This window comes from Ictidomys tridecemlineatus, chromosome 11, assembly GCF_052094955.1.
Source record: "Ictidomys tridecemlineatus isolate mIctTri1 chromosome 11, mIctTri1.hap1, whole genome shotgun sequence".
Taxonomy (NCBI): Eukaryota; Metazoa; Chordata; class Mammalia; order Rodentia; family Sciuridae; genus Ictidomys; species Ictidomys tridecemlineatus.
In genome coordinates this window covers 120,973,320-121,000,786 of record NC_135487.1, presented here as the reverse complement: position 1 = coordinate 121,000,786, position 27,467 = coordinate 120,973,320, and the positions used below count along the sequence as shown (strand labels likewise).

The 27,467-nt window shown below is 36.3% G+C and overlaps 2 protein-coding genes across 2 annotated transcripts; both read left to right on the top strand.

The window, feature by feature from the left end:
* The first annotated feature begins 2,009 nt into the window (after window positions 1-2,009).
* LOC101974895 (olfactory receptor 10K1-like) lies at window positions 2,010-2,951 on the top strand. The gene has a single exon (XM_078024944.1). It carries the CDS (start codon window positions 2,010-2,012, stop codon window positions 2,949-2,951), a length of 942 nt encoding a protein of 313 aa, XP_077881070.1.
* A 16,676-nt stretch (window positions 2,952-19,627) lies between these two features.
* LOC101974617 (olfactory receptor 10K1) lies at window positions 19,628-20,569 on the top strand. Its single transcript, XM_005339404.2, has one exon. The coding sequence runs from the start codon at window positions 19,628-19,630 to the stop codon at window positions 20,567-20,569; it is 942 nt and encodes a 313-aa protein (XP_005339461.2).
* The last annotated feature ends 6,898 nt before the right edge of the window (window positions 20,570-27,467 follow it).

Sequence of the window (27,467 nt, the reverse complement as noted above, 5' to 3'; positions counted from 1 at the left end):
TCTACTTATTTACATCATATTCAACAAAGAATACAGTGGGCATTAGAAGCGAATTAGTGCTAAGGAGATCAGAGCAAAGTCTTCTGGGACAGCAGTGAGCCAAGAATAGAAAGGATCCTAAGTTTAAGTTTTCCTCAATGTTTTGAGGAAATCAATTGAACAGAAATCCATTGACCTAGGGGGTGAGTGTTATATGGGGAACCTTTTGGTTTTCTTGGTGTAGAAAATGTGTAACTAGTACACACACACAAAACACACACTCATCTCACTCATTCCCTGACTCTTTTTCTCTCATAAACATGCTTATGTTGGAGTTATAAATTTTATAGACCTTTTAAGACCTTTTAAAATTAATATATAATACTAATAATGATAGGTGTTAATACTAATAGTAGTAGATGGGAAATAGTAAATTATAATAGTAACTAATAAATTACTATTATGATGATGTGTCTTTTCCTTACAAATAGCCTTCCAACTGGAGCCACTTATTCTATGGTATATTTAGCATCAATTCTTCATAGAGTTCATAACTATGTTTAGAACTGGGTTGTAGTAAGAAAGAAAAAATATATTATCTCTAAATTCTAGGAAGAGATGCAACAAGTTTCAGAAATGTTCATAATTTAACTTAGGGTCTAGAAAGCAAAGTATTGCTATTAGTTAAAACAAAAATTCTGATAGAAGATGACAAAACTCCTCAGCTCCAAATGATGTAAAGGCCTCGGAGGCAAATAAAAGAAGACTGTATCCAGCTAATATACAGTGGATGATTTTTAAATTTAGAGAAAACTTTCCTATTATTAGGTCAGGCAGTTGGAAAAAATATCTCATCTAAGGTCTAAAAATTACTTTAGAAATAATTCTACCTAGCACTTTGCAAACTGGTTTCTGTAGCAAAATGTTCAAAAGGATTTTTGTTGGCCTACCCCTACATAAAAGCTGGTGACTTCTAGCTGAGACGCAGGACCTGTCAAATGGCAATGGTCATAGTCTTTTTGACATTCTGCAGCAAGAACTGGAGCCACTTCTGAAAAACTCTATTTCTATAAGTTTCTCTGTGGAAACTCAGAATGGAAAAACTACCATGTGCAGAAAAATCTCACAAACATAGAGTCTCTCTCCACGACCTGGTGACTTATGTATCCTGGATAAGAAAAACAATTGCCTTTAATATTATCTTCTGACTCTTTAATGTTTTCTTTGATTTGATGTATGAGTTTCTGGAAATTCCAGCAGTGTCCCATATTGGCTTCTCATTAGTCTACTGGAAATAAAGCTAATTTCTTTTCTCTTATTGTTTTGCAGATTGTGCTAAGACAATGGTAGTAAATATGAGATAAAATATATTATATCCTTACCATGCATTGTAGCATATTCAGAATCTCATGTAACAATTTGTTCCCTTTCAATCCCCAGCATTTCCCACATTCTTCTCTTCCTCCAACCTGCTCTACTCCTCTGATGATTCTTCTGTTTCTTTTTTTTCTAATTAATTATTTAGTCAGTTAAATGTGTGCATTATACTTAGACAAAAATAAGATTCCTTCTGAAATATTCATGGCATAATTAATGTAGCATTATCTGATCAGCTTCATAATTCTTTCATTCTACATTCTGATCAGGACCAGACTACTCAAGTTAACAATGTTTTCTTACTGACAGAGAGCTGCTTTCTGTGGGTTTACAATGAGCAAGAAAAATAAAATAGTACATATGAAAGAAAAAAGGGAAATCTTTTAGACATTTTCATCATCCTGAGCTAAAAAGATGATCTGCCTTTCACTTACAAATAGCCTCCCAAATGGAGTCACTTATTCTCTGGAATATTTAGCATCAATTCTTCTTTTAGCAGACGTTTTAAAGAGAAAATGAAAGAATTCTACCAAATATCCAGAAATACCAGTCACATGCCAGTTTCACGCTGAGGATCCTGTATATTTCTGCTCTTCTTCCTGGGTCCTGGCCTCCACCTCTGTCCCTGGCGCTCCTGTATAGAACAGCTGTCTATGGAGTGGGTCAACGAGACCTGGGTGAGAGAACTTGTCTTCCTGGGCTTCTCAGCTCTGGCCAGCCTCCAGAGGCTGCTGTTCATGGTCTTCCTGCTCGTCTACCTCTTCACACTGGGCACCAATGCCATCATCATGTCCACCATTGTGCTGGACAGAGCCCTTCATACCCCCATGTACTTCTTCCTCTCAGTCCTCTCCAGCTTTGAGACTTGCTATACATTTGTCATTGTGCCCAAGATGCTGGTGGACCGGCTGGCTCAGAAGAAGACCATCTCCTTCCTGGGCTGTGCCATCCAGATGTTCACCTTCCTCTTCCTGGGCTGCTCTCACTCCTTCCTGCTGGCAGCCATGGGCTATGATCGCTATGTGGCCATCTGCAACCCGCTACGCTACACAGTGCTCATGGGCCACGGGGTGTGCTTGGGATTAGTGGCTGCTGCCTGTGCCTGTGGCTTCACTGTCTCTTTGGTCGCTACCTCCCTGGTATTTCACCTGCCCTTCCACTCCTCCAACCAACTGCATCACTTCTTCTGTGACATCTCCCCTGTCCTCAAACTGGCATCTCACCAATCCCGCCTCATTGAGTTGGTCATCTTCATGCTGGGTGTCTTGGTCTTGGTCATCCCACTGCTACTCATCCTGGTGTCCTATGTCCGCATCATCTCTGCCATTCTAAAGATCCCATCCTCTGTTGGGAGATACAAAGCCTTCTCCACCTGTGCCTCCCATCTCATTGTGGTAACTGTCCACTATGGCTGTGCCTCCTTCATCTACTTGAGGCCCAAATCCAATTACTCTTCAAGCCAAGACACCCTGATATCTGTGTCTTATACCATCCTCACCCCATTGTTCAATCCAATGATCTATAGTCTGAGAAATAAGGAATTCAAATCAGCCCTTCAAAGAACAATGAGCAAGACTTGGTTTCCTCTTAGCTAAAGAATCAATTTTAAACTCTTACTAGTTATTTACTGCCAGGAAAATGTGTGCTTGCATTTATTTTCTCATTCAATTACCCGAACACACTATAACACAAGAATATTTTTCATATGAAAAGAACATTTACACTTTATTTAATAAAGCTAAGACATTTTGGCTTTCTCCCATTAATTCTTCTTTAAAAGTTTAATAATAAATGAAAAGAGTTTACTCAGTTACAAGAAAAAAGTTAATCACATGTAACTGCACAACATATTGATCATTCGAAACTGATTTCAGAGCAAATGTACATTCAAGCAAATAAGAGTAGTGAGCACAGAAAAGATGTATGTTAAAGTGTCTCGCTCCACTGAAGAGGCTGTCTAGCTGAGTCCTCCCTTTCTTGAAGACAATGCACAACCTTGGCCCCATCAATTCTGCAACAAACCTTAGTGACTCTTTTGCACTTGCATTTACCACCTCAAACTACACATTGACCTGTCTTTACCCGTGCATTATCTTTCCTTTGGGACTGGAATATCCTGATGGAATCTCCCTTCTATTCATATATACATTTATATATATAAATATATATGAATGAGATCCTTACTGTGATATATATATATATATATATATATATATATATATATATATATATATATATATATATATCCTTCCTGGCTCTCCTTGTCAACCCTCGCATAAATTCCATTAAAAACAAACATATTTTTTTTTTCTCTTCAAAGGAGCTACTAACATTGCATCAGTTGCTAAAATTTGTCAAGTAATTCCAAGCAAAGGCTTGAATTAATATTAGTGCAGAAAAAGATCAGGGTCCCCGAATAGCCAGAAAATCCATGGAAAACACTTCCAATAATTTCCCTCATCAGGTAAGATAAAACCAAGCATCCTTCATGAGCTTGACTTTATTATGTAGTTTCTCCCTACCTCTTTAATATTATTATTTCTGAAGTTATCATTATCCGTTTCCATAAGTGCCTAGTTGTACATTCTGAAGCCAACCAAAACTTTGCTGGGCCCCAAATTGACATAGCTGTATATTCTCAAGTGCTGTTGTCTCTCTTCAGAAAAGCTCCGCTTCTTTGTTTAACTTGTACCTAAAAATCTTACATTTCAAAACAATCTCCACCATCCCTTTCTTTCTAAATCTTCTCTTTTACCTGCCGCACCCCAACCATTTGATTAGGCTCCACATTTTTTTAATGATTTTATGACATACAGGACCTATTTTGTTGTAGTTCTCATCTTTTCAATAACTTATATATTACTTCCTTAATATACACCAGATGCTATCTTAGCTACGGGAAACGTATGATGAAAACAACATATGGATGTCTGCCATTATAAACCTTATGCTCTGTTTCAAACCAGTCCCAGTAAGCAGATAAAGTCAGGAAAAACTGTTGAGAAGCAGTGTAATTCTATAAAATTTATAAAGGAGAGTGCATGCAGGATCTGGAAGAGGGAAGACTATAAGAAATCTAATTTACATTGAATATGGGACGGGTTTACAAGAGGTATAGACCTTTACATTTTTATTGATGCTTTAATATTATACACAATATTGGGATTCATTGTGACATGTTAATAGATGCACATAACATAATTTGGTCTATTTCAGTCCCCAGTGCCCCCCTTTTCCTCCCCCCTCACTCCCCTTGCTCTGCTCTATTGCTGTCCTGTAAGAGGTGACATTTCACCTACTTCCTGAAATGTAAGTGGGAGTCACCAGTAAAGGGGATCACTTTGGGAGATCACTTCAGAGGGGACCACATAAACATAAGCCCTAAAAAAGAATGATATGGATGATTTAGAGGTAGGCAAAGAATATAACTTTAAAATTTTTTTTTTCAATTGAAAATTTTAAAAGATATGTGTATTCATTTGTGTATGACGTGAAGTTTTAATCTAAGTATGTCATGGATAAATTCATACAATTAGCATATGTAGTAACTCATATATTTTTTTTTACATGTGATAAAAACACCTGAAATCTACACTTAGCAATTTACAAGTAAGCAGTATGGTGTTATTAGCTGTAGTCACCATGATGCAAAATCATTTTCTTTAACATATTATTGCCATCTAACAAAAATTTTCTACATTTTGACCAACTTCTCTGCAAATCACCCAATCTCTATCCCTACCCACAGCCCTCCAGTAACCATTACTATTATTTGTGTTTCTATTATTTAAATTTTTTAAAATTCTACATACATATGTTAGATCATGTGAATTTTTTTCCCGAACCTGGCTTATTTTGCTTAATATAGTGTTCTCTGGGTTCATCCGTGTTGCCATAAATTGCAGGATTTCCTTCTTTTATAACAGATGAATAGTATTGTATTATGTGTATATATATATCCTATTTAATCTATTAATCCATTGATGGACATAAAAATTGATTTCACCACTTAGCTATTGTGAAAAGTGTTGCACTGAATATGAAACTATAGCTATCTCTTTAACATACTGACGTCATATCTTTTGGACACATACTCAAAAGAATAATTGCTGGATCCTTTGATAGTTTTATTTTTTACTTAAGAACATCCCTACTGCTTTCCATATTCATTATACTAATTCATATTCCCATCAATAATAAGTAATTATTTCCTGTTCTCCACAATCTTCTTGTATTAGTCTATTTTCTATTGTTACACCAAAGTAATTCAGGCAGGCTAACTGGATAATGAAAATATTGCTTTAGAAGTTCAAGGGCATGGTACTGCCATCAGCTCAGCTTTGAAGAGAAGCTTCCTGGTTGCATCAGATCATGGCAATGACAATGATAGGTATACCTCTGGGAGGAAGAAATAACATCTGCAAACAGGAAGCAGAGGGAAAATGGGATCCCAAGACCCCCTCTGAGAGCACTCCCTCAAATCACCTAAGTATGTCTCACTAGGCCCCTCCTCTTAAAGGATCCACAGCACCTCCTAATACCAGCATCCTGAGGACCAAGCTCAAGATGAACCTTTGGAGGATGCTCAAACCATATCTCAACTATAGCACTCCTCAACACATGTCTTTCATTTTTTATAATAGTCTTTCTAAAAGGTATGAGATTCACACCTGAATTTCCCCGATGATTGCTGTTATGTATGTATTTATTTATTTAAGTATACATGTTTGCCATTTTTATGTCATCTTTTAAGAAGTATCTTTTCAGGTCATTTTCTCATTTTTAATATGCTTGTTTCCTTACTATTGAGCTCTTTGAGTCTCTCTCTCTCTCTCTCTCTCTCTCTCTCTCTCTCTCTCTCTCAAATATATATATATATATATATATATATTTCGTACCAGGGATTAAACTTAGGGACACTCAACCACTGAGCCACATCCCCAGCCCTATTTTGTATTTTATTTAGAGACAGGGTCTCACTGAGTTGCTTAGTGCCTCGCTTTTGCTGAGGTTGACTTTGAACCCAGCATCCTCCCGTCTCAGCCTTCAGAGCCACTGGGATTACAGGCATGTACCACCATGCCCAGTGAGTCTTTATATATATATATATTTTTTGTTTATTTATTTATTTTTTTAATTGTTGGTCGTTAAAAACCTTACACAGTTCTTAATACATCATATTTCACAGTTTGATTCAAGCAGGTTATGAACTCCCAACTTTACCCCGTATACAGATTGCTGTATCATATCAGTTACCCTTCCATTGATTGACATATTGCCTTTCTAGTGTCTGATGTATTCTGCTGTCAGTCCTATTCTCTACTATCCCCCCTCCCCTCCCCTCCCCTCCCCTTTTCTCTCTCTACCCCTTCTACTGTAAATCATTTCTTCCATTTGTATTATCTTGTCTTACCCCTCCATTACATAGTTCTTGATATATCATATTTCACATTTTGATTCAAGTGGGTTATGCACTCCCATTTTACCCCTTATACACCTTGCAGAATCACATCAGTTTCTCTTCCATTGCTTTACATATTGCCATCCTAGTGTCTGTTGTATTCTGCTGCCTTTCCTATCCTCTACTATCCCCCCCCTTTATATATTTTTAATAATAAATTTTATTGGGTATATGGTTAGCATATATCTTATATTTCATAGATTTTCTCTCCATTTGATAATTACTGACTTTCCTATGTAGAAAGATTTTTAATTTTATATAATCGCATATTTCTATATCTTCTTTTGTTACTTGTGCGTTGGGCAAATACTTGCTTTTTTTCTTAATTTTTACTACAATAAATTTGATTTTACTCCTGTTTGGATATTAACCTTGTTATAATCCAGGTTCTTGTGTAATTTCTGCTATGAGAGAGAATCTGGTCATATTAAAGACCTTCCCATCCAACTTTGAGCTTCCTCTGCTACCTTAATGCCCAATCTTGGTGAAAGTTAACTCCATCCACACACAGCCAAGCCACAGAGGTGAAAGTTGTCTTTACTATTTTTTTTTAATTCTTATAGCACAGATTAAATTAGCCATTAATTCCTGATGATTCTATGGGTGAAAATTTCTTTAAACACATCCCTTTTCTACAGAATCATCCTGTATTCTTTGCATTACGGCAACAATGAGCCAGTTTATCCCCAAGCTAGTCTTCTCATGAGACCAAGGAGGTATTAAGGTTGTCATGAAGACTGACTTAGATAAAACATGATGAGCACTTAGAACAGTGTCTTCATATACTAAGCACTATTTAAGTGTTTCATGTTCTCATCATCATCTTTGTAAACTGAAAATATTGTCAGATAATTTCCCAGATTATAAACTCTTCAATAGCTCCTATCAGATATGAAGGTAAATTTTAACTTTTATCATCACAATTCCCACAAAAGTGCTTGCTATTCCAAATGATAGCACATTGTTTCATGCCACATAATCTTTTTTTTTTAAAGAGAGAAAGAGACGAGAGAGAGAGAGAGAGAGAGAGAGAGAGAGAGAATTTTAATATTTATTTTTTAGTTTTCGGCGGACACAACATTTTTGTTTGTATGTGGTGCTGAGGATCGAACCCGGGCCGCACGCATGACAGGCGAGCACGCTACCGCTTGAGCCACATCCCTAGCGCCGCCACATAATTTTTACACACATTTTCCTGAATTTTTTCTTATATTTTGTCTGCACAATATTCAGACTTCAAAGCTTCATGCAAGCATGACTTCCTCTAAGAAGTTATTAACCTCAATAATCTAATTCATAATTATTTTCCATTTGCTCTCATCATGTCGGGATGCATTTCTCACTCTTATAACTCTCACAGGTTATTCTGCAGTCGGGTGCCTTCTCTTTCCTTGTCCATCAGAGGTTAAATTTCTTAAGATGGTTTAAATTTCTTAATTTCCTCAATCCTGGCAATACAATTCATAAGAGAAACTGGCACTCGATATTGCCTTTGAAATTAAAAGATAAATAAAGTGGTTCTGGGTCCCAGAGTTGAGTGTTCCAATGTGATGTTGCATCTCCCAGGTTTGCTCTTTGTTGCGCTCACTGTGGATCTCACAGGCACCTATGGGCCATTGATCTCTCTTTTCTCAAACCCACTTCTCCCCCTTGAAATACAGGATGGAATTCAGAAGTACAAAATACAGAACACCATGCCTCCAGCCAAAGGATAAAAATCAGGAACCACAGGAGGAAGGCTAGGGAGAGGATTACCAGGGCTTTTCTGTTGACCGTGCCCAGAGTCTCACTAGAGACTAAGTTACCACTCCAGAGGGTCCCAAAGAGGAAATCAACTAATTCCCTCAATAAACTCCATATTTTATCACTTGGCAAACTTGATGTCAGATCCATTTCCCCTGGGCTCACAATGGTTAATTGCAGGGAGATGGAATTTGGATCAGAAGCCATGTGATAATGGCTCCCTAGGGGATTGGGTAGTAAAATTATGGAGTAGGGCATTGATGCTGTCTCAAAGGTGATGGCCAGCTACACCTTTAACTTATGGTCAATTTGGAAATTCTTGAGACCTTCCTACACCTGGGGCCCAAAACCACATGAGAGTGAAGGACTGCCAGGTGGTTACCAGAAGAATAGAAGGACAGTGCCCAGGAAGAGGTGTTCAGGTTAGGAAAAATAAACAAGATTGGAGATGCTCAGGAGCTTCCCTGTTATCCATATTACAGTGAAAAAAGAAAACAAAAAGAAAATATTTAATTAGGGCCTCTCATGTATCATTCTGGGATATAATTTTTTAATTACATTGTCCCTTATTCCTCATAATACCTCAAATTTAGGACAGAAAACTAAGACCCAGGAAGATTAAATTATTTGCTCAAAGAAAATTCTGAGATAAAAATGTGAATTTATATCTTTTTCCTGCAATCTAGTGGTTCCTTCAGATTAAATATCTTTATATTTTCACCAGTCATGGGAAGTAACTTTACCACCTACACGAGAAATCATTAGATTCGCAATATTATCTAGAATAATCTGAAATGTGGGAGTTTATAGATATGCAACAATATCTTCATGAGGACAAGAGTTTCTGTTTTCTTTCTTGACATGTTCTGAACACTAAATGGAGTAGATAGAGCTTAATGGGTGCCCAATGAATCTTTGTTAACTTGAAAGAATTCTTGGGAACCTGATTTGGGGGAAAATGATTTGACCCATAAGAGGCTCTGCCTAGACAGAGACATTGCTGTCATGACATGGCTCACTGAGGGCTCAGTGAACTACATGAAGTTCCATCCATCCAAAGCCAGGGATCCAATATGGCAGCTGGAAGAGAAGGGTGCGGAAGCCTTTGCTTTTCTCTAAAACCTTAGTGGCACCTCATAAATCCTGGCTCCCCCTGACCAGATAACAAACCTCTCTGAAACCTCAATGCACCTCATAAATTCTGATATTTGGATCTGAATTTACTTCCTACCCTGAAATAGTAAGCCATTTAGATCATTAACCTACTATCTGCCTTTGTATTATGCTTGTCAAAAACCTGTTATCTCTAAGTTCTCAATTCACCCCCGCCTTTGCAACTTTTTGTGCTATAAAATCTCATTCTTGAAGAGCTGGGGGTGCTGGTCTCTAGCCTGCATTTGGGAAGATGGCCACTGATGAGCTCTCTTTGTGTATACAAATACAAGCTTGCTTTAATTTGATTTAAAATTGGAGTGGGTGGTCTTTTCTTTGCATGGGGGTTCAACAACTTTTCTCCTGAAACTTTTCAACACCCACTTTGCTATTTATTCTATCTCTGCCATCTTCTCAGCTGTTCTTGCCCACAATACCCTTCCTTCTGTGTACCTGCTGCCCAGATAACTCCGGAAAATAATCTCCAGTTGCCCTTTCCAGGTCAACCTAAGAAGAGGTTTTAAAATATTGTTCGTTTCCTGCCTTAATTTTTCTCTTCTACTTTACTCTCATCAGCCTTGACGATTGAGGAGGAAAGGCAAACAATATTGAAAATGAAGTGTGTCTTGAAATATTTATTTTTCTTCTCAGAAACACAGATTCTTTTCACATTCTACAGTTCTGTCTCTAGAGAAGTATCACTCATGACAAAAATACCACTGATGGGAGCCAGGGAGCCAGAGAGGTGAAGAAAGATTCTCTTTAAATAGAGACCAGTCAGGTCAGAGGTACTTCCCCTGACTTCTCTGCAGCTTCCTCTCCCACCTTTCTATTTAGATTTTAAAACTGTTAATGTTGGTCATTAAGTTGATTCACTGACCCCATGATGGGATGACCATAAAGCTTAGCCATCACTGTCTTGGAATGAAGACTTGTCTAGATAGAAGAAACCTGCAAGAGAAAGACTGGTATAGAAACTCATATCACCAGCAGCATGGCTCCTGAAGACTGGTGCTGCAATCTGCACTGCTTACCAGTGCTCATGCATTCAGTGCTCATGAAAGCCCACCTTCCAGACAGGAAAATTATATAAGAGAGGTTATAACTGTGTTGCAAGGTCACACAGTCACCCAACAAAAGAACCAGGACCCAAATGCAAGTTACTTGCCTCTGGTTCCATAGTCTTCATTCAGTGTGTGTGTGTGTGTGTGTGTGTGTGTGTGTGTGTGTGTGTTTCTTAAACCCAATACTTTAAGTTTGTGTTATGACTTACAGATTATCTTGCTGTAAGTAGATGTTTGTGTGTACATTTGTTATAGTGAATAATTTTATAGAGTGAAATTATTGGGATAAGTTTGATGAATATACTCAAGGAGCAAAATATATTTTGATGACATATTTCCTCATTTTGGGCGTGATTGGGGATTGAACCCAGAAGTGCTTTATCACTGAACTAAACTGCCAGACATATATATATATTATTTATTTTGAGACAGGTTCTTGCTAAGTTGTCCAGACAGCCTAAAATTTGTGATCCTCCTTCCTCAGCATCCCAAGCAGCTGAGATTATGGGTGTGTGTCTCTACGTACAGCTGGATGAACTTCTTTGTGCAAAATTTTAAAATAATTTACAATCTTTGTTAATATTTTTGTTGCTCTTTATTTAATACAGATCACTACTGCTAATCTGATGAGTGTAAATGATCTTGGTTTGATATTAAAATAAGTGAAATAAATTTTATTTTGGGTGCATTGTGGTTACTGTGGTCATATTTTATAAGCTATGTGCTTGCATACAGTTTTAGTTTTAGAGCTTTAGTTATCTTCTCCATCAGTTTGTAATATATTTTATTAGCACTTATAACAATGTTTTTAGTAGTTTTCAATTTGTTGTTTGCTTTCAAATATTTCAGGTTGTGCTTTTGTTGCAAATAAATGTTCTACTTAATATTGTCTAATTTTTGCTTATTTACTACTCATGATATTTTATCACATTTAAATTTAGACTTTCAGGTTTCTTATTCAGTGATACTTTCTCAAATTCTTTGAATTTTTGTATTTTAATAGCAAAATAATTTTGACATATGTGTTGAATATTTGATTTATAATTTTTATTAAAATGAGTTATATGTTAGAAACAGTTGATATGGTACTGAGATGATTTATATTTTGAAAAATTTACTAAATATTTTTCTTACATAAAAATTAAGGTATAAACTTTATTCTAATCGTTCCTTTAAACTTGGCTATATCTGGCTAATTAATGGAATATAATTGACATTATTTTCTACGACTCAATTTATTTTACTTATCATTACTCCTTTGATCCAACAGGCATTCTACAATTCTCTAAGTGGCAGAACCTTCTTATATTATTACCCCATATTAATCTATTATATTAAGATTAGGGAGTTTGTTTGTATCCTTTCTACTTTGTGATGTGGTTGAAAGTTTTGTTGTGAGTTAATAGTCCACAATCACAAATGTTTTGTGTCCTTTGAAAACAAAGTGTATACTCTTTAAGAAAAAAACACAAAGTTAAATACATTCCTAAAAGTTTTGCTTTACTGATTTCGCTCTTCAGATTTCCTTAATCCTTTGTTATATTTTTCCTCCAGATCTGCATGAACAGTGGTGTATTGGTATTGCCCATTAATTTTTTTACATTTTGTATGATATCTTTCTTATAAGGGTTGCATCTATATTGTGGGGACGCAGAGATATCAACTTAATTGTGAATTGTTATTCTCTGTATTGAAAGTATGTTTTGTTATTCACTCAATGCTCCTAGCATGAATTATAAATTGCCAAATATTATGAACACAACTTATTCTTTTCTCAGGTTGTCTATAATTGGTAAATTGTCCCTGTCTTTATTTTTTAGCCTTTCTGAGTCATTTTGTTATAGGCGTGTAATGTCTATGTAATGCATAGAATCATGCTCTGTCTTCTGTATTCCTTTCTTTATGCATTTGCTATTTGTTCATCTGTTTTAAGTGACATCCACTGGGTCCAATCGATTATTTATGCAGCAATAAGAAAGTTTGCTTATCTTTGTCACTCCTCTCCTCACTTGCCTTGTTTCAATGTATTACTTTGTCAAGAGTATAACCCTTAGGTTCTAGGCTTTCACTCTTACTCCCACTTATTTGAGTCTTGAATATACAGGTAGGTCTATTTATTCAATTATATATATATATATATATATTCCTTCAAAAATGAACCCACCACACATTTGTCTTTTCATGGAATGATTCAGCATACATCTCTCTGAACGCAACATTTAATCTAGGGAATTCAGAAAGAAAAGCTGGAAGTTTTAATATTCCTAGAGGGCTAGCATGTTTAAAAGTTTTTTCCTGTATCATAGGTATCTGAGAACAGTATGTATAGGTAGTCAATTCCTGGTTGAACTTTTCTTCCTTGAATTTCTTGAAGATCTTGACACTCTCATGACAAGAAATAATATTTTCTTTTTATTGCTAGTGATCAGAATTTTTGCTCACAGTTATACATAATTTTTCTTATGTTAAAATATAATGTTTTGTGCTGGGCTTGGTGGCACATGCCTGTAATCTCAGTGGCTCTGGAAGCTGAGGCAAAAGGGTCACAAGTTCAAAGACAAACTCAGCAACTTAGCAAGGCCCTAAGAAACTCAGCAAGACCTGTTTCTAAATAAAATATTAAAAGGGCTGGGAACGTGGCTCAGTTGTTAAGCACTCCTGGGTTCAATTCCTGGTGCCAATATACTTGTATAAAATGGTGCCAACATGTATGTATTAAATGGTTTGACTGGAACATGCTTTTAACACTGACTGGTTTTGGTCAAAGTTCATTAGTATTTAAATAGTCACAAACATGAATAAAATGAAAGAATAATAAAAGAGACACAGGTTTGCTTTTATTCCAGTGGGTGGGTGCTCTTTCAATAGTTTTAATTATTAGCTTTTTTTTTCTTTTGTACCAGAGATTGAACTCAGGGGCACTCAACCCCTGAACCACATCCCCAGCCATATTTTATTTAGAGACAGGGTTTTACTGACTTGCTTAGTGCTTTGCCTTTCTGAGGCTGGCTTTGAACTCACGATCCTCCTGCTTCAGCCTCCTGAGCCCCTGGGATTACAGGTGTGCACCACTAGGCCTGGCCTTGACTTTGTTTTTTAAGGATGATAAAAGTGTACATGTAGGCCTTGGAGCTATGGCATAGGCCTGTGATCCCAGCAGCTCGGGAGGCTGAGGCAGGAGCCAAAGCCAGCCTCATCAAAAGCAAGGTGTTACACAACTCACTGAGACTCCATCCCTAAATAAAATATGAAATGGGACTGGGGATGCAACTCAGGGGTCTAGCGCCCCTGAGTTCAATTCCCGGTACCAAAAAGTTAAAAATAACGCACATATAGGATCTGCTTTGTGTCTCATCTGTATCTATCTGTTTCTAATCCTTTAAATATATTTCTATATGTTGTTTAATTTCATCTAATTAATGTGGATCAGTGTAGCTGATAGTTTTTGTTGTTGTTTGTGACAAAGTCAACGAGGATTTTCTACTTGATCAGCTGCTTTACAGCTGCTTTACAGATGACTTTACAGATTAGTTTGGATGGTAGTGACAACTGAAGAGTGCATAATTTTTTTAAACAAATATAATCGTACAACAAGAGTTTTTTCTGGTGCCCAGGCTGGGTAGGAATAACCACAAAGGGAGAAGAGGCAACCTTCATGGTTTAGAACAATAATCTGTAACTTGATTGGGAAGGGTGTCATTTGAATGAATGTCAAAATTTACCAAACTGTACATTTAAATTGTGAGCATTGGCTGATTTGTAATTTAAATATTCATTTTTAAATGTAAAAGTATTCTAGCAAAAACAACAGACAAATTAGAATTTTTTTTCTTAATTTTAAGAGCTGTACATGTCATGGAGAAATCAGCATATAATTATTGATGATTTCTCCATGAAATGTAATGATTATTTCTCCACGACACGTACTGTTTGGAATATTTTAAGTTCTAGCCAAGAAAAATGATAAAAAAATATATATTGAATACTTTTACATTTTGATTATTAGTAGGAGAACATTTTATATAAATTATTTGGACGTTCTTACCCATTCTTTGGCAATGTTATATCATTTTTATATCATTTTTTTTCTTTTTTGTTTCACATTTTTTAATTTATTGATTTGCAAGATTACATGGTTCAAAAATTGTGCAGCAGTAAATTGGGTGATGTTTCAGAGAATATACTACTTTGGGTAGCAAATAGGGCTCCCTCAGGCACTGGTGCTGTTCATTAAATAAGGTGTTTTATCATTCTACCAGACCACCCTTCTTAGCAAAGGGGCCCATAGAGGGAGTCAAGTATCCCAGCATTATTTAGAAAATTATCATGAATTTCTCATTAATCTGACTTATGAGGTCACTTTCATGCACAATCAATTTGCATGTATATATGAAAGAACTTCTGAGTTCTTCTATTTGTCTCTTATACACTATTTAACTTTTCCAGCACCAGGTTCATGGCCTTTTTTATTATTGAGGCATCTCACTACCAAGACAAGGAGTCCCTGCATCACTTGTCCTTTTTTTAAATGGTGTTGTACTACATGCAAATTTAGAAAAACAATTGTTAAGTTGACTTCACAGTGCATTTGGGAATTTTAGTACAATTATATTGACTTTACAGATTAGTTTGGATGGTAGTGACAACTGTATAGTGCATAGGGTTTTTTTGTGTTATTTTTTGTTTTGTTTAGTTTTTTTAAAGAGAGAGAGAGAGAGAGAGAGAGAGAGAGAGAGAGAGAGAGAGAGAGAGAGAGAGAGAGAATTTTAAAAAATATTTATTTTTCAATTTTCGGTGGACACAACATCTTTTATTTTATTTTTATGTGGTGCTGAGGATCAAACCCAGTGCCCCGCGCATGCCAGGCAAGTGCGTTACTGCTTGAGCCACATCCTCAGCCCCCATAGGTTTTTTTAAACAAATATAATCATACAACAAGAAACAATTTAATGATAGGCCTCAACCAGATTTGAGATATTTGATAAAGATTTAGGTTTTTATAAAATATATCAATTACAATTAGAAATTCTGGGGGCAGAAGCCTGAAAAATGAATTTCATAATGAAATATCTTTTGAATTTTTACAAACACTAAAGTTGAGAGCCCCTGTACAAATGTACTAGTATCTTGGCTTAAAGTTCAATGAGGATTTTCTACTTGGTCAGTTGCTTTACAGTCTGAACTGTGGTGGACTTTCCTTTAGACTGTCCTTTAGAATTCCTGACAGAAGGACTCAACTTTCTTTGCTTACACAACCTAATTATACTTTTAATGGCTCCTTTCCCAAGGCTCTTCATCTAAGGCCACCTTTGAGAAATTTGTTTTCCAATAAACCCAAGACAATGTCTCCAGGGCAGTGGAGCTAGTCTCAGGTGTCTGGTAATCACAGGACATGCCTCTAATAACCATGACCTGTGCTGGTCCCTACCTCTAAAGATGGTGACTTATCTGGAGAAGCTAAAAGTCCTGATGGCTGAAGGAGACTCACTCCCTTGATGCATATGAGATTCTATCCTAAGGCAGATTCTTTCTGTTCTGCTGTTCTCTCAGGTTCTGATACATGGCTAGATCCTACTTGTCAGAGAATCCCTGATACCAAACAGCTGCTTGTCTCTTAATTGGAAAGGGGAAAGCAATGTAGGTCCCTGCTGGGCAGTGGGAACATTGTTCTAGTCTGGGACTTTGCAGGATCTGGACCTGAGAGATAGGTAGTGGTTGAGAACAATCTTCCTCTACCCCTCATGGAGATCACTGATGCCATTTCTGGTAAGTGACAGGGATAAAAAGGAGAATCGGGGGCTACTTGTCATCACAGGTACTAAAAATGACTGGGATTGCTCTACATAGTTCTCAGAATTTCTGTACACGATTGTACTGTAACACTCTTACACTCGGCTAGATTCCTTTCTTCCCTTCTTTTCCCTTCCCTCACCTCCTCTATTCTCTCTTCTTATTTTCCCCAACTGGTTGACTCATGGATTAAATGAAATAGGCGTCCCACCTCTCTACATCTCTTGCTGTCTACTCATGGAATAAGTTTTTAGGTATAATTGAAATATGGTACTTATACTCTATTTTAATTAGGCTGTTTGGAGAAATTAAATATTTTTTGTGGATATCTAAAAAGATAAATTTTCTACTTCATTACTCCCAGAGGCTATCTGTGTAATTTCTCTTAGCTAATTACTGAATTCTTTTCCTAAGATAAATGTTAGAATTTCTCAAAATTTTTCATATGTCAGAGCTCAGTAGATTTCTCCCCTTTTGAGTATACCAGTTTCCCCCAATATTGAGCATTCATTTAAATCCAGATTATATAAAATCAAAATGAAACTTCTGAGAATACAGACATACAAAACAGAGAACTATCATCTGTAAGGATCATGACCTGTATTCTATTCATGGATTCTGGAATATCATAAGGGAACTTTTGACATCAAGTAACTAGAGAATCTTTGATTCTCTGGGTTAGAAGCTCCTAAGGACCATTGTATTAAACTATTTTCTTAGGTCAAAACTTCTTCTGCAAAATGTTACTCAAAGACTCTCTGCTTCAGTACCTTCCATGCATCTAACAGCTTATTACACTTCTTGTTCACACCATTCACTTTAGACTAGAGAGACCATATATCTATAATAAGTGCTTCTCCCTGAAAAGCACAAATAGAAACCTAAAGACTTAGATAGCATCACTCCTAAGTGACAGATCTTTCATATTCACTTTATAACTGTAGACATTTGGCTGCAAGAAAATTCTAATTTTCATTCTTCTATATCTTTCTGTCATAGGACTGCAGATAACATACTATGTGTGGTCTCTGATGTGCTCATCAGCAGATGGGGCTGAATTCTCAGATGCTCTGATGCTAGGTTTCTACACATCACATAAAGGACCATGTTCAATTACACAATTCATCCAAGCCATGGATTCACATAAATACTATGTAAAAATCCATGTCACTGGAATCAGCTGATTGTGTAAGATTGAGTGACAACAATTAAACTTAATTTTCCTTAATATTGGTAGGTAGAAGGACTCCTTCAGAAGGAGAGAATTTCAGTTTCTGTGTTCTACATTTTTACAACACAGGAGAGAGTGAGCATTAGAAGTAAATTAGTTCTAAGGAAACCAGATGAAAGTCTCTGGGACAATCATGAGCCAAGAATAAGCAATGATCATAAATTTAATTTTCCCTCAGTGTTTTGAAATGGACAGAGGCATCCTAGGAGGTGGGTATTATGTTCAGAATCTTGGCTTTCTTTGTATAGAAAAGACATAACTAGTATATACACCTACATGCACACACACATACAAGCACACAGACATGCATATGCTTAATACGGAGTTATAAATGTCCTTTTTTATATGTAATAGTGATAAAGTATTAATAATGATAGGTGGTAATAGCAATAGTAAATAATAATAGGTTGCAGTGATATAGATAGAGCTCATATACTGTGTTTAGGACCCATTTTTAGAAAGAAAAAAGGTTATTATCTCCAAAGTCAAGGCATAGATGCAACGAATTTCAGAAATGTTCATAATTCAACTTAGTGTCTAGAAAAAAGATGTGGTGTTACTATGGGCTAAAAAGATGTAAAAATAAAATCAATATATGGTAGAATATGACAATAATTCCTCAGCATGAAATGATGTTAAAGCTTCAGACACAAATAAATGAAGACTGTACATAGCTAATATGTAGTGGATGATTCAGGGAAAACCTTATTATTATTAGGTCAGGCAGTGGGGAATACATACCCATGGAAAAAATAATATCATCAAAGGCCTAAAAATCACTTTAGAAATAATTCTTTCTACCACTTGACAAACTGGTTCAAGCATCAAAAATTGCAAAAGTTGCCTTATTGACCTACCACTACAACAAAGGTGGAGCTTTCTAGCAGGGACGGGCAGAACCTCTCCAGTGTCCATTGTCCTACTCTCTTTGTCATTCTGAGGCAAGATGTGAGCCACTGCTGAGAAGCTCTATTACTCTGGGATTCATGTGGAAACTCAGACTGGAAAAACTGCCATGTGCAGGAAAATGTCACCAAGTTAGAGTCTCCCTCTACCACCTGGTGACTGTTCTTTTCCTGAATAAGAAACATATGTATTTCCTTTAATGTTATCTTCTGCCCCATCTCTGAGTTTTACACTGGTTTGTGGAGCCTTCAGTAGTGCTCCTAATCGTCTTCTTGGTCAGTCTGTCAGAAATGAATCTGAATTTTTTTTTATTGATTTGTCAACTAACATAAGAGTCATAAATGAAATAACATAATTTGCTCCATTTTAATCCCTTGCATGTCACAATGCCTTCCTCCATTGCTTTACTCTACAATCTTCCTTCTGATTATTTATTTGGTGTTCTAACTGGTTTATTAAAAAAGTAGAATTAATTAAGATCTATACATACATCACATAGCATAATTTGGTGAATTTTATCCTTCATTCTACATTCTGATCAGGTTCAGATAGATGAAGTTAACATTTTTCACTTATAGAGAGTTAGTCTCCTTCAGTTTACATTGAACAAAAAAAAAATGATAAGGCAGATAAAAGATAAAAGGGTAATCTGTTAGGCACCAGCATAATCCTGGGCTAAAAATATGAATTGTCTTTCACTTACAAGTAGACTCCCAACTGGAGCCACTAAATATTCTATGGTATATTAGCATCAATTCTTCTTTTTGCAGATGTTTTAAAGAGAAAATAAAGAAACTCTACCAAATATCCAGAAATACTTGTCACATGCAAACTTCACGCTGAGGATCCTGTACTCTTCTGCTCTTCTTCCTGGGTCCTGGCCTCCACCTCTGTCCCTGGCGCTCCTGTATAGAACTGCTGTCTATGGAGTGGACCAATGACACCATGGTGAGAGAGTTTGTCTTCCTGGGCTTCTCAGCTCTGGCTGGGCTGCAGCAGCTGCTCTTCATGGTCTTCCTGCTCGTCTACCTCTTCACACTGGGCACCAATGCCATCATCATGTCCACCATTGTGCTGGACAGAGCCCTTCACACCCCCATGTACTTCTTCCTCTCAGTCCTCTCCTGCTTTGAGACTTGCTACACCTTTGTCATTGTGCCCAAGATGCTGGTGGACCTGCTGGCTCAGAAGAAGACCATCTCCTTCCTGGGCTGTGCCATCCAGATGTTCACCTTCCTCTTCCTGGGCTGCTCTCACTCCTTCCTGCTGGCAGCCATGGGCTATGATCGCTATGTGGCCATCTGCAACCCGCTACGCTACACAGTGCTCATGGGCCACAGGGTGTGCTTGGGATTAGTGGCTGCTGCCTGCGCCTGTGGCTTCACTGTGGCTCAGATCATCACATCTTTGGTGTTTCACCTGCCCTTCCACTCCTCCAACCAACTGCATCATTTCTTCTGTGACATCTCCCCTGTCCTCAAACTGGCATCTCACCACTCCCGCCTCAGTCAGTTGGTCATCTTCATGCTGGGTGTCTTGGTCTTGGTCATCCCACTGCTACTCATCCTGGTGTCCTATGTCCGCATCATCTCTGCCATTCTAAAGATCCCCTCCTCTGTTGGGAGATACAAAGCCTTCTCCACCTGTGCCTCCCATCTCATTGTGGTGACTGTGCACTATGGCTGTGCCTCCTTCATCTACTTGAGGCCCAAGTCCAACTACTCTTCCAGCCAAGACACCCTGATATCTGTGTCTTATACCATCCTCACCCCATTGTTCAATCCAATGATTTATAGTCTGAGAAATAAGGAATTCATATCAGCCCTTCAAAGAACAATGAGCAAGACTTGGTTTCCTCTTAACTAAAGAATTAATTTTAGGGCTGGGGATGTGGCTCAAGTGGTAGCGCACTCGCCTGGCATGTGTGCGGCCGGGGTTCGATCCTCAGCACCACATACAAAACAAAGATGTTGTGTCCGCTGGTAACTAAAAAGAAATAAATATTAAAAAAAACCTCTCTCTCTCTCTCTCTCTCTCTCTCTCTCTCTCCCCCCCCCCCCCGCCTCTCACTTTAAAAAAAAAAAGAATTAATTTTAAACTCTTCATGGCTTTTATTTGCTAGGCAAAATGTGTGCTTTTACCTAATTTCTCATTTAATTATGCCAATACTCTATAACATAGAAACAATTTACACTTTTCTCAGTGAAGCAAAACATTCTCCTATTAGTCCTTCTTGATCAAGTTTAAGAGGATATGGAAAGGTATTTTTCAGTTCCAAGAAAATTCAATTGCATGTGAATGTACTACATACTGGTCATTCAAAGACTAATTTGAGACAAAGGTACAAGCTGATAAGAGCAATTGATCAGAGCAAAGATGGTATCTAAACTGTCAACTCCATAGAACAGCAGGTTATCTAGCTGACTCTTCCCTTTCCTGAAGAAAATGCACAACCTTGGCTCCTTCAGTTCTGCAACAAACCTTAGTGACTCTTTTTGTGCCCTCGTTCACCACGTTAAATTACACATTAAACTGTTATGTCCTTCCCTTGAGACCGGAGCATCCTGATAGAATTCACCTTCTGTTCCTATGTATATCCTTTCTGTTGTTACCTGGTCAGCTCCCCCATAATTTCCTGAATCACATACTAATTTATTCTATATAAAGACACTAGTACCTTTGTATCAACTTTTGTATCAATTGCTAAAATTTCTCAAATAATTCCAAGCAAAGGCTTTGAGATATTATTAATGCAGAAAAGATCGGAAGTCCTAGAATGGCCAGAAAATCCACGGAAAACACCTCCAATAACATCTCTGGTCAAATGGGATCCTTTGTGAGCATGAATTTATCCTGTAGTCTTGCCTGCTCTCCAACATTATTATTGTTGTATTTATCACTATTCATTTCCCTTAAGTGCCTAATTTTGCCTTCTGAAACTCAACAAAACTTTGCTGGGCCCCATATTGTCATGACTACGTATTCTCGAGTACTGCTGCTTCACTTTGGAGAAGCTCCTCTTTGTATAACTTGGACATGCCATCTTATGTTTCAAGGCAATCTCAGCCATCCCTCTCTTTCCAAACTTTCCCTTTTACCTGTGGCAACCCAGTGATAGGATTAGGCTCCCCATTTCTTTATGTTTTCATGGCATGAAGGCTGTGCTTTTTTTGTATTTCTTATCATTTCAACAATTTACATTATGTTCTTAATATACACCTGATACTACCTTAGCTCCTGCCTGGCATGAGGAGAGAAAATAGATGGTATCTTTGCCATCATAAATATTATGTTCTTTTTCAAAACAATCCCACTAATCAGATAAAGTCAGGAAAACACTTGAGAACCATTGTAAGTTTAGTTAATAAAAGAGAATGCGTACACGATTTAACAGAGGGAAGACTAAAGAAATCTAATGTAGATTAAATAATATAGGGCTGTTATACCCGAGCAATTGACTTTTAGAGAATTGTTGGTGCATCACATTTATCTGTAATAGTGGGATTCATTGTGACATATTTGTGCATACACATAACATAATTTGGTCAATTTCAATCTCTAGTGACCCCCTTACCCTTCCCTCTCACTCCCCCCCATGCCCTTGCTTGGCTCTACTGCTGTCCCAGTAGAAGGGCATTTCACCTATACCCTGAAGTATAAATAAGAATGTCCAATAAAAGGGATTATTGGGGGAAATCCCTTTAGACAGGAGAAACATAATCATATGCCCTGAAATAAGAAATATCTGGGTTATTTAGAGGCAAGTAAATATCTTTTTTTTAAAGGGAGAGAGAGAGAGAATTTTTTATTATTTATTTTTTAGTTTTCGGCGGGCACAACATCTTTGTTTGTATGTGGTGCTGAGGATCAAACCTGGGCCGCACGCATGCCAGGCGAGGGCACTACCACTTGAACCACATCCCCAGCTCAACAAGTAAATATCTTTAACTAACAAATTGATAAAAATATTTTTATGGTATATAACATGATGTTTTAATCTAAGTATACATTATATGATTGCTCAATGAATACAATTAGCATATGCATTACCTCATACTTATTTTTTGCTCGTGATGAACAAATCTCAGATCTTCTCTTAGCAGTTTTCAAGTATGTGATATGCTGTTATTAGCTGTAGCCACTGTGATGTATAAAAGATCTCTTTAGCATTTTTCTCCCATTAGTAAATATTTTGTACCCTTTGACCAATATCCCTCCTCCTCTCTGTACCCACAGCACTCTGGTAATCATCATTTTTTTTCTCATCTATTGTTTGACTTTTAAAATTCAATATAGATGTTAGATCATGTGGAATTTGTCTTTCTGTACTTGGCTTATTTCACTTACAATAGTTCTTCCTGGGTTGATTCGTGTTGTCAGAAATGACAAAATTTCCATCTTTTTTCAGGTGAATAGTTTTGTATTGTCTGTATATGCACCCCATTTCTTTACCTATGAATCTACTGATGGACAAATAGATTAAATACATAGTTTAGCTATTGTGAAGAGTTCTATGATAAACATAGCAGTACAGATATCTCTTCAACATACTGATTTTGTATACATTGGATATATACTCAATAGTATGAATATATATAGTAAACCCGAATCAACATCATATTGAACAGAAAAAAAAAACTGAAAGCATTTCCTGTAAAAACAGGAAGAAGACAAAGATGCTATTTCCACCACTCCTATTCAACATAGTCCTTGAAACTCTAGCCAGAGTAATTAGGAAGAGAAGAAAATTAAAGGGATAAAAATAGGAAAAGAAGAGGTCAAATTATCTCTGTTTGGTGATGACATGATCTTATATTTAGAAGACCCCCAAAACTCTACCAGACTTCTAGAGCTTATAAACAAATTTAGTAAAGTAGCAGGATCCAAGATCAACATAAATAAATCAATCACCTTCCTATACTCCAATAATGGATCTGCAAAAAAATAATAATATGAAAAGCATCCCATTCATAATAATATCAAAAAAAGTACTTTGGAATTAATCTAATGAGGGAGACAAAGGGCCTCCTTATAGATACTGAGGGAGATTCATATGTGGTACTTGCATATAAACTATTGTCAAATGAAGAGCAACCTGGTTTTTGCTTCATAAAACCTCAAATAGCATTGAGCAAGAAAGTCAGTGCCTAGAATAATGTAAAAGGTGTGAGTTTGTAGAATATGTGCTTCATAAGAGGAGATTTTCTGTTTTATTTCTTGATGTGTTCTGAACACCTCACGGAGTAGATAAAGCGTAATGTGTGCCCAATGAATCTGTTAACTCGAAAGAATTCTTGGGAACCTGATTTGGGAGAAAATGACTTGAACCATCAGAGGAACTGCCTAGGCAAGACATGGCCGTCATGACATGGCTCACTGAGTGCTCTGTGAACTACATGAAATTCCATTGATTAAAACATGGGGATCCAATCTGGCAGAAGGAAAGAAGACTGTGGATTGCCACGCTAAATTTCTTTTTTTTTTTTGCTATGAAATTTGAGACTTATAAAGTTTTCAGGGATCATTATAGAATTCGAGTAAGAAGGTACTTGGTTAAATGTACATTGTAATGTCCCCAAAACTGTCACTTTTCAGCTAAATTGTTTACAAACCAGTTCTCAGCTGTTCCTTGTCCTCAACACCATGCCTTCTTGTATTCATGCTGCCCAATTAACTCTGGATAATAATCTCCAATTGCTCTTCCCAGGAACAGCAGAGGAAATTTTAAATATACCTGTAATTTCCTGCCTTAGTTTTTCTATTCGAATTTCTCCCTCAGCCTTGATGATTAACAAGAAAATAAAACTGTAAATAAAGAGTGTCATGAAACATTTATTTTTCTTTTCAGAAACACTGATCTTCTTCATATTCTATAGTTCTGCCTCTAGAGAAGAATCATTTATGACAAAAACACTAGATATGGGAATCAGGGAGCCAGAAGAGGTAAAGAAAGTTCATCATCCATTAAGATGAGGCTGACTCAGTTGTTCAGACCATTGATTTGTATATTCCAGATCCATAGCTCCATTTGCAAGTCAAAGTAATAAATAAATATTAATTGCAATCTAGCGTTTATGTGCACATCTACATACACAAACACAGAAAGATGCTCTTGAAGTAAATACTAGTATAATTTATTACTAACACAGTGGTTCCAGTATAACTGGGCTAGTATCTGCACTTTACCTGTGCTTTTGCATTTTATGCTCATGAAAGCCCACCTTCTAGATGGGAAAATTATATCAGAGAGGTTAATACTGCTCCCAGGTCACCCAATAGAAGAATAAGTACCCAAATGAAAGTCACCTGCCGCTAGTTCATAGTCTTCATCCAGTACCACTACCTCTCTTAATCCCTATATTTTCATCTTGTGTATGACTTACAAATTATCTTTATATAAGTACATGTTTGTGTGTAAATCGGTTATAGTGAGGTAATTTCATACAGTGAAATTACTGGGATAAGGTGGATGAATATACTCAAGGAGCACAATATATTTTCAAAAGATTTTCCCCATTTTTTGGTATGGGGGATTGAACTCAGTGGTGCTGTATCACTGAGCTAAACATATATATATATATTTTTTTTTTTTTGAGAAAGATTTTTGCTAAGTTGTCCAGATAGCCTCAAACTTGTGATCCTTCTGCTTCAACCTCCCAAGCAGCTGAGATTACAGGTGTGTGTTTCTGATCCAGCTTGCTGAATTTCTTTGTGCAAATTTACAACTAATTTATAATCTTGTTCGTGAATATTTTTGTTGGTGGTAATTTAACCCAAATCACTGTTTCTAGTTTGTTGAGTGCCCATGAACTCAATTTGATTTTAAATTAAGTGAAATGAATATTTATGTTGGTTATATTTTAATCCATATTTTATAAGTTGTGTGCTTACAACTAGTTTTAGTTTTAGATCCTTAGTGATCTTCTCCATCATTTTGTAATATATTAGTTATTAACATTATAACAATATTTTTTGGTAATTTTCCATTGGTTGTTTGCTTTCTAACAGTGCAGATGGTACTTTTGTTGCAAATATGTGTCCTATTTTATATAGTCAAATTGGTGCTTATTTACTTTTCATGCTATTTCATAACATTTAAGTTTCATTTTTCAAATTTTCTATCAGTGATACTTTTTCAAATCCTTTGAAATTTTTATATTTTAATAACATAAAATAGTTTTTAACATTCTGTGAGTTGAACATTTGATTTTTTAATATTTATTAAAAATGAGTTACTAAAGAATGTCAGAAATAGTTTAGATGGCACTGAGATGATACATTTTGAAAACTACCACTAAATTCTTTGCTCATGTAAAAATTAAGGTCAAATGTTCTTTAATCATGCCTTTAAATTTAGCTGTGTATTATAAATTGTGGAGTATAATTGACATTATTTTCTACAACTCATTTCATTTTACATATTGTTTTCCGTTTGTCTCAATAAGCATTTTACAGGTCTTTGGTAGCGAGACCTTCTTATATTATTGTCCAGTATTATAATGTCTATCATATTCAATTACAAAATCGTATCTACCTTTTCCGCTTTGTGACATGGTTGAAGTTTCTGTTGCAAGAGTCAACAATCACAAATATTTCATGTTGTTTGTAAACAGAGTGCATACTCTTTCTGTAAAAAAAAAAAAAAGGTTAAGTTTCTATACATAACTAGAAGATATGCATTACTGATTCTGTTGTTCAGGTTTAATGAATCCTTTGTTTTATTTTTTCCTTCAGCCTTTATTTTTACCAAATTTGATATAAGGTAATTTTACTCATTGGAATTCTAAGTGGCTAAAATTATTCTGTGCTAATTATCATCTTTATTTTCTTATGCTAGAAAATCAAAACTAATTTATATTTCCCTGCCCTTTTTCTACAGAAAATATTGTGTCAAGTCCCCAAACTCGTTTCAGTTTATTTTCATACCCTTGTGACCCATTTACCATGTTTTCTTCTAGATTTAATTTGTTTAACAGAAATCAGTGACTCTACAACAGATAGATCCTGTTTGGCTCTAGCTATGGTGAAGTCCCAGTGCATCTGCAGTTAGAGGTGTGAGATGATAGATGGGTGAAGCAAGTGAAAGAGAAAGAGGACAATTTCAAACACTTCAGAAAATAGAAAATTAAGCAAAAATTATTTTGCTGATTTTTCTTGAATGTTGATGAATTTCATTGTTCAAAGGGGGTGGAAATTGAACAAGTTATGATTCACAGCGTAATTAAATCCATTTGTATGGAATTTAATAGGACCTATCAGATTTCCCAAAGTGACTGTTTTCCATCATTCTCTGTTCAGGGATGTGACCTTTTCTTTGAATGTATTTATGGCTACTTTGATTAGGAGTTAGGTATATGACTGGGCATCACTTTTGTGATAAATGTTATCAGACTGAAAATCAAATAATTAAAAACTTAGTTATTTTACAAATAATTTCTGAAGATCTGTGAGTTTTTTTTCCCAGAAAAGTTCCTAGACAAAGACAACTGGGGCAACTTTTAAATGAAAACCAATGTGCCAGTCATCTCCATTATAGTTTAAAATGAAGATGTATACAAAAATTTAGATAATCAAAAATGTGTGTGTGTGTGTGTGTATGTGTGTATCTATGTAGGTGTGGTCAACATAGCTAAGGTATTTTAGAGATAAAAATACTTTGCTTTCAACATTTAGTGTTTGTAATATTAGTTGTGCATACGAAAAATATATTAAAAAAGAAGGAAACCTTTCCAAACTTATTCTGTGATGCTAGCATCACCATAAT